Source organism: Erinaceus europaeus, chromosome 16 (genome assembly GCF_950295315.1).
Source record: "Erinaceus europaeus chromosome 16, mEriEur2.1, whole genome shotgun sequence".
Lineage (NCBI taxonomy): Eukaryota > Metazoa > Chordata > Mammalia > Eulipotyphla > Erinaceidae > Erinaceus > Erinaceus europaeus.
In genome coordinates, this window is record NC_080177.1 from 20,564,935 (window position 1) to 20,576,513 (window position 11,579).

Sequence of the window (11,579 nt, forward strand, 5' to 3'; positions counted from 1 at the left end):
TATCTGTTATTGGGCATTTACCTTTTGATTTTTCTTTTTTTCCTTTACTTATTTTTTGATAGGACAGGGAGAGATTGAGAGGTATGGGGAAGATAGGGAAAGCAGACACCTGCAGACGTACATCACCACTCATGAAGCGTCCCCATTGCAAGTGGGGAGCAGGAGCTCGAACCCGGGTGTGCCACCACCTGGCCCCTAATTTTTTTTTTCTTATTCCTAATTTTATTTTATTTTTAAAGATTTTTTAAAAATTTAATTTCTCTTTTGTTGCCTTTTTTATTGTTGTAGTTATTATTGTTGCTGTTTGTTGATGTTGTCACTGTTGGGTAGGACAGGGAGAAATGGAGAGAGGAGGAGAAGACGGGGAGAGAAAGACACTTGCAGACTTGCTTCACTGCCTGTGAAATGACTCTACTGGAGCTGGGGTGGGGAGCTGGGGGCTCGAACTGGGATCCTTATGCCAGTCCTTGTGCTTCATGCCACATGCACTTAACCTGCTGCACTACTGCCCGACTGCCTAATTTTATTTTATTTTTAAAAAAGATTTTATTTATTCGTGAGAAGGATGGGGGGAGAGAGAGGGAGAGGGAGAGAACCAGACATCACTCTGACACATGTGCTGCTGGGGGATTGAACTCAGGAACTCATGCTTGAGAGTCCAATGCTTTATCCACTGTGCCACCACCCCCACCCCCACCCCCCACCTAATTTTATTTTTTTAACCAAAGCATTGCTCAGCTCTGATTTATGGTGGTGCCAGGGATTTAACCTCAAACCTTGGAGCTTCAGACATAAAAATTTGTTATATAAGCTATTGTGCTATCTCCTCAGCCCTCTTCTCCCTAATTTTTAGTGTTTATTTTATTATATACTCATTTCACATGAGACAGATGAGACAGAGCATGGCAAAGCATCACCCTGGTACATGTGGCAGGAACCAGGGCCTCGGACATGCAAGCCTGATGCTTTACCAGTTGAACTGTGTTCCTATCTGCTTATTCCTAATTTTTAAATACCTAATACCAGTTCCCTAATGTCAAGATTCCTAAAAGGCGCACACACTTTTCTTGGAGTGCACATCTTAACTTGACATCAGTATAACTGTTACTGTATGGAGGTTAACACCATGTTTAAATATATGGAGTGGGGCCAGAGAGATAGTGTAATGGTCATGCAAAAAGACTCACATACCTGAGGCTCCAGGATCCCAGGCTCAATCTCCTGTAGCACCAAAAGCCAGAGCTGACAGTGCCCTGGCTAATAAAATAAAATAAAATAAAATAAAATAAAAGGGACACACACACACACTGTGTGATGATTCTAGTTCTCCTTTGGATGACTTCAGTTACTTTGGCTGGACAAGAGGTTTCCTTGGCATCTGGACCACAGATGCCCATGGTTGTAACTCCTGGGAATATTCACTTGGTAGGAGAAGGTGTCTAGGCAGAGCTGTGAAGGTGCCAGTTCTGGTTGTCCCCTGTCTCATAAGGACCACCAGGGGACAAGGTGTTTCTTTAGGGTTCCCAAGAAAGACACGGAGAACTCTCTTTCTTGAGAGTAGAGATGATTTCATGTCTAAAACACTTGGGTTTTTTAAAAAATTATTTTTAAGAAGATTTCATGATTTTTGACTTTAAGTTTATTGGAACTGAGGCAATTTTCTTTGTTTTAAAGGAATGGATAGATGTAAAATTAAGATGGGACCCCGAAGACTATGGTGGAATAAAAGTGATTCGTGTCCCTTCGGACTCTCTCTGGACCCCAGACATTGTCTTGTTTGACAAGTAAGTTATATTCAAAATACCATGTTGTGTTTTCCAAAGAGAACAACAGTTGCACTGCTATTAGGCAGTAGTCATTTTTCTTCTCTTTGAAAATTGTTCAGCTGTGTAATCAAGTGGCTTTGTCTCTGCTTTTTTAAAAAAATTTTATATTTTCCCTTTTTGTTGCCCTTGTTGTTTTTCATTGTTGTAGTTGTTGTTGATGTTGCTGTTGTTAGATAGGACAGAGAGAAATGGAGAGAGGAGGGGAAGACGGGGAGAGAAAGATAGACACCTGCTTTACCGCCTGTGAAGCGACTCCCCTGCAGGTGGGGAGCTGGGGGCTTGAACCGGGATCCTTACACTGGTCCTTGCACTTTGTGCCACATGCGCTTAACCTGCTGCGCTCCTGGCTCCCTTTTTTTTTTTTTTCTTTTTTTTGCCTCCAGGGTTATTGCTGGGGCTTGGTGCCTGAACCATGAATCCACTGCTGCTGGAGGCCATTTTTCCTATTTTGTTGCCCTTGTTGTTGTTATTATTTCCCTTGCTGTTGTTGGATAGGACAGAGAGAAATTGAGAGGGGGAGACGGGGAGAGAAAGATAAGACACCTGCAGACCTGCTTCACTACTTGTGAAGCGACCCTTCTGCAGGTGGGGAGCTGGGGGCTCAAACTGGGATCCTTATTCCGGCCGGTCCTTGAGTTTTGCGCCATGTGCACTTACACTGCGCTTACTGCCCAACCCCCTTCTCTGCTTTTCTGTTTCATGAACCTACAAAGGTTCTGCAGCTCCTCCTCCTTTTTCGATGTGTTGTTTTCTGGTCATAAAGGTATTCATTAGTGGCGGAAATAACACAGCAGTTTATGCAACAGACTTTCACGCCTGAGGTACCAGAGGTTCCAGGTTCGATTCCTGGCACTAGCACAAGTCAGAGTTGACACTGTTCTGGTTTAAAGAAAAAAAGTTTCCTTTGACTTCTAAAATTTGTGCAAGGGAAGGGAAGTCCTGACAGTCTCAGTCCTGTCACTTGCAGGCAGGCAGGCAGTAGCTTCCACACTTGGTAGCATGCTCCGTGCCTGGCAGTGTGTGTGCTGTGCCCGGTGGCATTACGTGCATGACCTACTCGATTCTCACCATAGACATCACTAAGTCTCCTTGAGACAGACGAGGAAGTGGAGACCAAGCCAGTAAGACCATGTCGAGATCACACAGTTTACTAGTTGACACACCCTGTGTGAGTGTTCACACCAAGGCAGCCTGCCATCCATACTTACTCTGTCATTTACAGATTATGTATTTGACAGACTGCCTTCTAGATTTTTTAAAGTATTTATTTTATTCCTTTTTGTTGCCCTTGTTTTATTGTTGTAGTTATTATTGTTGTCATTGTTGTTGGATAGGACAGAGAGAAATGGAGAGAGGAGGGTAAGTCAGAGGGGGAGAGAAAGATAGACACTTGCAGACCTGCTTCACTGCCTGTGAAGCGACTCCCCTGCAGGTGGGGAGCCGGGGCCTGGAACCGGGATCCTTACACCGGTCCTTGCGCTTTGTGCCACATGTGCTTTAACCCACTGCGCTACCACCTGTCTTCCGCCTTCTAGATTTTTTAAAGAAATTAGTTAAGGTCATACTTCATATTCAGATGTGCACTCCTCTTCCTCCTCCTCCTTCCTCCACCTCTTTCTTCAAGATTGTAGAAAAGAATGAGAGAGGATGAAAAAAATGGACCCTCTGCTCAGCTCTGGCATCAGACGGTGCTGGGGATGAAGCCTGTGGCCTTAGGCATATAAACTGGGACTCTTAACAGACTGAGCTGTCTCCCTGGCCCTCAATTAGTGCATCCTTCTAATTTTCCTTAAACACATTATTGTAATTTCCCCACAGTGAGGAACACTGGGTTAATTATGAACTCATAGGCATTCTACCAAAGTGCATTTTAAAAAAAATAATGAGAAAGGTAGGAGGAGAAAGAACCAGACATATTCTGGTATATGTGCTGAACTTGGGACATTCTCATGCTTGAGAATCCAGTGCTTTACCCACTGCACCACCTCCCAGACCACTCCACCAAAGTTTATTTTGAGGGTGGTTTTTAACTTGGATGAGAATAATCCTGGCCCAATTTTATTTAAATAATTTTTAGGACCCAGGACAAATTTGGGAATTCTCATCCTAAAGTGCTTCCTTTGCAAGAAGGCATTTGATAGAACAGAGCAAATGATAAGTAAAACTGTCTGTGATCTTTTAAAGTCTGCACCGCCATGCCTTCTCTGTATGTGAGATGTGAGCAGAGTTGGAGGTAGCATGATCACTACTCTTATTTCATTGAAAACTTTTTTTTAAAAAAAAGATTTACTAATTAATGTGTATGTGTTTGTGTGTGAGAGAGAGCAAGATAATGAACCAGACCTTTACTCTGGCTGTTTGATGCCAAGGATCAAACTTAGGACCTCATGCTGGAGAATCCAACACCTTATTCACTTCTCCACCTTCTGGGCCTCCTCACTGAAAACAGTTTTATATCACACATTTTACAAAGTAGTACACAAAAGACATATGAGTTTTAGCATAAAGGGTTTTACAAAAAAGGCTGATCTTGGTGATGTGACTTCCTGCTATACCTTTCTTGTATTTGCTTTCACTTCGTGCAGACCTTGAGAGGCATAACTGTTTCCAGGGCCAATTAATTAATCTATTTTTATTTATTTATTATTGGATAGAGACAGAAATTGAGAGGGGATGGGGAGATCATGAGAGAAAGAGACAGACACTTGCAGCCCTGCTTCACCACTTGTGAAGCTTTCCCCCTGCAGGTAGGGACCAGAGGCTTGAACCTGGGACCTTGCGCACTATAAAGTGTGTGCTTAACCAGGTGCACCACTCCTGGTCCCCCTGATGTCCTTTCTCCATCACTGGAGTAGCACTGAGCATTTTATTTTGACGCAGCACGAGGGGATGAATGAGGACTGTGTGTACAGCCGAGCAGTCTCCTTAGCACCATTATTGCCATTAGAGTTAGCACTGCGGCTTGGTGCCTGCACAGCGAATCCACTGCTCCAGGTAGTGATTTTTGTCTTGTTGTTGATAGAGACTCAAGAGAAATTGAGATGTGGAAAGATAGACACCTGCAGTATTGCTTCGCCACTTGAAGCTTCCCCTTTGCAGGTGGGCACTGGAGGCTTGAACTCTGGCTCTTGTACATGGTTGTTCTTCTTCTAGCGTTTGCCCTTCTTCCGTAGCTAGTCAACAGCGTCAGGTTGTACATGATAATGTTGCGCTCTACCAGGTGTACCACCACCTGGCCCTTCTCCCACTTAAAAAAATTCTGTGTACTAGAGAGAGATACCAAAGCATCACTGTACTATCCATGGAGGCCTCCCCCCTTTCCAGGTTTATTGCTGGGGCTCAGTGCTGGCACTATGAATTCATTGCTCCTGGCAGCCATTTTTCCTTTTATTTATTTGTGTATTTTCTAGTCGATAGGACAGGAAGAAATTGAGGGTGAAGGGGTGGATAGAGAGGGAGAGAGAAAGATATGCCTACTGCAGGTGGGGAGCGGGGGCTGGAATCTGGGTCCTTGCACATAGTACTGTGTGCACCACCACCCTGCCCCCTCCATGCAGTTCTTTTGCTGCTGTCCACAGGGTTCCTGTGTGGTGCTAGGGATAGAGCCCAGGACCTCACCAATGGTAAGATATATACTCTCCCCCGGCCTCAAACACCTAGTGTTTGTCACATACTTTTTTTTTTTTTAAAGATTTTATTTTTTTTAAAGTATTTTATTTATTTTTATTTTTGAGAGAGATGCACAGAGAGAAAGACACAGAGAGAAACACCAGAGCACTGCTCAGCTCTGGCCTACGGTGGTGCGGGGGACTGAACCTGGGACTTCGGAGCTTCAGACATGAAAATCTCTTTGCATAACCATTATGCTATCTACCCCTCCACCCAAAGATTTTAATTTATTAATGAGAAAGCTAGGAGGAGAGAGAACCAGACATCATTTTGGTACATGTGCTGCCTGGGACTGAACTCAGGACCTCATGCTTGAGAGTCTAATGCTTTATCCACTTAGCTACCTCCTGGACCACAGCACCTAGTGCTTGTAATGGAGGGGAAGCACACTATGCAGGGAGCCCAGGAATGTGGATTTTGGTTCTGTGCCCACCCACTGTATATAAAGTCTAGTTATATTTTGGGTGTAAAGTGGATTTTTTTCCAAATGTCAGGACTCTGTAAAAGATCTGAAAGTCCTGGAGTAGATGTGGAAGAAGCCGTTCAGTTCTAGTAGTAAGATAAAATGCGTGAAACACAAGGACCGGCGTAAGGATTCTGGTTTGAGCCCCCGGAACTCCCACCTGCAAGGGAGTCACTTCACAGGCGGTGAAGCAGGTCTGCAGGTGTTTATCTTTCTCTCCCCCTCTGTCTTCCCCCCTACATTTCTCTCTGTCCTATTTAACAACGATGACATCAGTAACAGCAATAATAACTACAACAACAAAAAAGGGCAACAAAAGGGAAAATAAATAAATATTTAAAAAACTTAAAAAAAAAATGCCCTTAGAGTCCCTGGTTTGTTTCACCTGCTATTCTTTTTCCTCTTCTTCTAGTTCCTTAAGCTTTAAAAAAAAAAAAACCTTTATTAATGAACAAGGTAGGAGAGAAAGAGAACCAGACTTCACTCTGGCAGATGTGCTGCTGGAGATTAAATTCATGACCTCATGTTTGAGAACAGGTATATCTCAAATGTATTATTATTATTATTTAATATTATTCCCTTTTGTTGCCCTTATTGTTTTATTGTAGTTCTTATTGTTGTTACTGATGTTGTTGTTGGATCAAACATATTATTTTTAGAAATATTTGTGCTGGGGCTGGGTAGTGTCACATTGAGGGAGCACACATATTACCATGTGCAGGGACCTGGGCTCAAGCTCCCAGTCCCGACCTGTAGAGCGTGGGAGAACTTCATGAGCTGCGGAGCAGTGCTGCAGCTATCTCTCTCTGCCTCTATTCCTGTCACTATCAGAAAGGAAAAAAAAAAAAGGACAAAAGGAATGGTGGAACTAGTGTGCAGGCAGTGAGGCCCAGCAATAAATATGAGGGAAAGAAAAAAAGATTTTTGTGCAGACTTTGGGATTTTTTTTCCCCACACCCAGGTTTTTGCAAGTTACCAACAGTAGCTGCACTGCCTCTAAGTGACTGCATGATTCCATCTCGCTCCCAGTTGACTTTTTTTTTTTATGATAAAAGGTAAGAGAAAGAAAAGGATAGTCAAGCACTTGTGAAGCTTCTCTCCTGTGCAGGTGTTTCATGTGGTGACTGGAGTTTGAACCTGAGTCCTGGGACATGGTAAAGTGTATCTACTCTGCTGTGTGACCCACCAGCAGGCCCCTGCGTTTTTGGGTTGTTAAACCTCTCTGTTGTTACTGTGTGTTTTCAGTGCAGATGGTCGCTTTGAAGGGGCCAGTACAAAAACGGTCGTCAGGTATGACGGCACCGTCACCTGGACTCCACCTGCAAACTACAAAAGCTCCTGTACCATCGATGTCACGTTTTTCCCCTTTGATCTTCAGAACTGTTCCATGAAGTTTGGTTCCTGGACTTACGATGGGACACAGGTCGATATAATTTTAGAGGACCAAGATGTAGACAAGAGGGATTTTTTTGACAACGGGGAATGGGAAATCGTGAGCGCAACAGGCAGCAAAGGAAACAGAACCGACAGCTGCTGCTGGTATCCTTACGTCACTTACTCATTTGTGATTAGACGCCTGCCTCTCTTCTACACTCTGTTCCTTATTATACCCTGTGTTGGGCTTTCATTTTTAACCGTCCTTGTCTTCTATCTCCCTTCGAATGAAGGTGAAAAGCTTTGCCTCTGCACTTCAGTACTTGTCTCCTTGACTGTGTTTCTTCTGGTGATTGAAGAGATCATCCCCTCATCTTCCAAGGTCATCCCTCTGATCGGAGAATACCTGGTGTTCACCATGATTTTTGTGACGCTGTCGATCATGGTGACCGTCTTTGCCATCAACATTCATCACCGATCATCCTCGACACACAACACCATGGCCCCATGGGTCCGCAGGCTCTTCCTTCACAAGCTCCCCAAACTTCTGTGCATGAGAAGCCATGTAGACCGGTACTTCACTCAGAAAGAGGAGCCGGAGAGCAGCAGGGAGCCAACGCCCAGAAACACCCTGGAAGCGGCACTTGATTCTATTCGTTATATCACAAGGCACGTGGTGAAGGAGAATGACATCCGTGAGGTCTGTGACATGCAGTGTATTTACAGAGGTTCATCTGCCTCGATCTTAAGTGTGGCAGATAGAGCAGGAAGCATAGATGGAGGGCCAGAAATGCTGACAGTGGCTATAAAAATAGGGGAAGACCTACACAAGTTCCTTTTCTCCATTTCCCATTGCCTCTTAGGATACCTTTATCATTTACTTCTGCCATCAGGGTTTCTTGCTGGGGCTCTGTTCCTGCATGACAGATATACCACTCCCAAGGCCTATCTTCCTGGTGTTTTTTTTTTTTAATTTATTCCCTTTTGTTGCCCTTGTTTTTTTTATTAGTTGTAGTTATTGATGTCATCATTGTTGGATAGGACAGAGAAATGGAGAGAGGAGGGGAAGACGGGGAGAGAAAGACAGACACCTGCAGACCTGCTTCACCACCTGTGAAGCGACTCCTCTGCAGGTGGGGAGCCGGGGGCTCCAACTGGGATCCTTAGGCCGGTCCTTGTGCTTTGCACCACCTGTGCTTAGCGCCACCTGTGCTTAACCCGCTATGCTACTGCCTGACTCCTTCCTGTTTTTATACTAGAGGTGGGATCTAGCAATCTTTTTTTTTTCCTTTTTTTTTTTTTTTTTTTTTTTGCCTCCAAGGTTATCACTGGGGCTCAGTGCCTGCAATACAAATCCACTGCTCCTTGGTTGTTTCCGTAGTGTAGTGGTTATCACGTTTGCCTCACACAAATCCACTGCTCCTGAAGGCTGTTTTTTCCCTTTTGTTGCCCTTGTTTATCATTGTTACTACTGTCATTGCTGGATAGGACAGAGAGAAATTGAGAGAGATGGGGAAAATGGGGGGGAGAGACCTGTTTCACTGCTTGTGAAGCTTCCCCCCTTGCAGGTAGGGACTGGGGGTTTGAACCTCTTGAACCTAGCTCCTTGAGTACTGTAATGTATGCATGCGCTCGACCAGGTGTGCCACAGCTCAGCTTTCATTTTTCTCCTTTATAGAAACTTTCATTTTTGATAGAGACAGAAATTGAGAGGGAAGGGGGGAGTTAAGAGGGACATCTGTGGCCCTGCTTCATTGTGTGTGAAACTTCTACCCTGCAGGTGGGGGCATTTGGGATACAGTTAGTGACAACGTTGTGATATTGTAGGAAGACTGTTTGGTGTCTGGGGGTGGTCTCAGCCTTAGTCACTCAGGCCCCTGCTTAGGCTGCAGAGAGGAAGTGAGCTCAGTTCACCACATGGATCCTCCTGAGCTAAGCCAGTGGTCCTTAAGAAGCCTAAAACTAAGTAAAGCAGGGTGCCAGGCGGTGACACACCTGGTTGAGTGCATGTTACAATGCACAAGGACCCGGGTTCAAGCTCTCTGGTCTCCACCTACAGGGGGTCTCTCCCTCATCTCAAATTCTGGCTGTCTCTATCCAATAAATAAAGTTAATGAAATATTTTAAAAATGATTCAATGTTTATAAAAACAGTAAAGCAGGTGGATTTGATAATTGTGAAAAAAACCTAATTGGGGCATGAAATTAACCTCAGGCTGCATTCTTTGCAAACATTAAATAACTAGATTGTGAAGAGGAATTTCATAGTTTGTTATAAAATCAAGTACTGGATTTTTTAATTATATGAAAAATTCACCCGGATAAGTCAGTGATAGACTATTACAAGTAATGTGTAAATTGAGTTCTGAAGTGTATTTGAAAGCTCACATGGTGGGGTGGTGGTTTCTGTCACTTGAAGCCTGACACCATTCTAGATACTGACCTGGTTGCTAACTCTTAGGAGAACTGCATACATTTTAAACATACTCAGAGTGTTTTAATTATTTTTTTTTAACAGGTTGTTGAAGATTGGAAATTCATAGCTCAGGTTCTTGATCGAATGTTTCTGTGGACTTTTCTTCTGGTTTCAGTTGTTGGATCTCTTGGGCTTTTTGTTCCTGTGATTTATAAGTGGGCAAGTATCATAGTTCCAGTTCACATTGGAAATTCAAATAAATGAGATTCTCCATAGGATTGTAGCAGGAAGTCAGCAGCCCCAAGTGGGATGCAAGTTTTAACAGATTGCTGACATCTTTATGTATGTATACACACACACACACACACACACACACACACACACACACACACACACACACACACGATTGAAGTTATGACTGACCCGGTAGCATTTGAGCTTCTAAAAATAACCATAGAGATAGCTCACCTGGGAGGGTGCCTGCATTGTCATGCGCACAAGCCAGGTTCAAGCCTGATACACTGGGTGAAGCTTCAGTGCTGTGGTTTCTCCCCCACCCATCTGAAAAAGTTGGTAGTAAAGTCCTAATTAAAAAAAAAAAAAAAAAGCTGGGGGGGCAGAGGGAAAGCATCATGGTTATGCAAACAGCTTCTCATGCCCGAGGCTCCCAGGTTCAGTACCCACCCCCCAGTAGTGGTGATTGGAAAAAAAAAGGCAGCAAAATATCATTTGTATTAGTAAAAATATGTATCCTTAGCAAATAATAACTGTAGTGATTTGTGAGGTTTATTTTATTTGTGCCGGAACATTCCTGTTGTATTTGAAGACTGATCTCAACTTCTGTGGTTGGTAAAGTATTTGTCTAAAAATCCTTTCAGTCCTGTACTCACTGAGCAAACAGTCGATCTTTAGTATAACAGTCACTACCATATTAAACAAGCTGACCACTTGATATCATAATGACTTAATGTGATGTTACTTTTCCTCTTCTTTTTTTAAAATTTATTTCCTTTTGTTGCTCATGTTTTATTGTTGTAGTTTATTGTTATTGATGTCATCGTTATTGGAGAGAGGAGGGGAAGACGGGGAGAGAAAGACACCTGCAGACCTGTTTCACCGTCTGTGAAGCGACTCCCCTGCAGGTGGGGAGCCGGGGGCTCGAACCAGGATATCCTTACGCCAGTCTTTGCGCCATGTGTGCTTAACTATGCCCAACTGGCTTGTTGTGGTGCAGGACTTTGGAGCCTCAGGTGATGTTACTTTTCGATAATCTATCATTTAAATCCTTTAAAGCTGGCTTTAGGGAGTCAGGCAGTAGCTCAGCGGATTAAGCACATGTGGCACAAAGCGCAGGGACCGGAATAAGGATCCGGGTTCAAGCCCCCGGCTCCCCACGTGCAGGGGATTTGCTTCACAGGTGGTGAAGCAGGTCTGCAGGTGTCTTTCTCTCCCCCTCTCTCGATTTCTCTCTGTCCTGTCCAATGACAGCAACAGCAGCAACAACAGTAATAACCACAACAATGATAAAAAAACAAGGGCAACAAAAGGGAAAAAAACGGCCTCCAGGAGCAGTGGATTCATGGTGCAGGCACCGAGCCCCGGCAATAACCCTGGAGGCAAAAAAAAAAAAAAAAAAACTGGCTTTATTCTCTACATGCTTAAACTGAGCAGTTATTAACTGTTTTTATAGTGACAGATTTTATACCATAGACAACTTTCATTTCAATGCCCTGTCCACATTCTCCAGGTAAAGGAGTCACCTTTTTAAACAATTTTATTTGAAAGAGAGAGGGAGGCTGGTGGTGGCACACATGGTTGAGTGCACCCATTAC

At 43.8% G+C, this 11,579-nt stretch overlaps 1 protein-coding gene across 2 annotated transcripts in view; it reads left to right on the top strand.

Moving 5' to 3' along the window:
* Positions 1–10,653, top strand: part of CHRNA5 (cholinergic receptor nicotinic alpha 5 subunit) — a 30,740-nt gene extending 20,087 nt beyond the window's left edge. Inside the window, exons 4-6 of one of the 2 annotated variants that reach the window (XM_016189412.2) lie at positions 1,675–1,784; positions 7,204–8,032; positions 9,850–10,653. In XM_016189412.2, the coding sequence (XP_016044898.1) occupies positions 1,675–1,784; positions 7,204–8,032; positions 9,850–10,011 (1,101 nt within the window). In that variant the 3' untranslated portion in view covers positions 10,012–10,653. Of the gene's footprint in view, positions 1–1,674; positions 1,785–7,203; positions 9,180–9,849 lie in introns of those variants that run through there. The other variant, XM_060174667.1, reaches the window with a different exon arrangement.
* Positions 10,654–11,579: the final 926 nt, after the last annotated feature.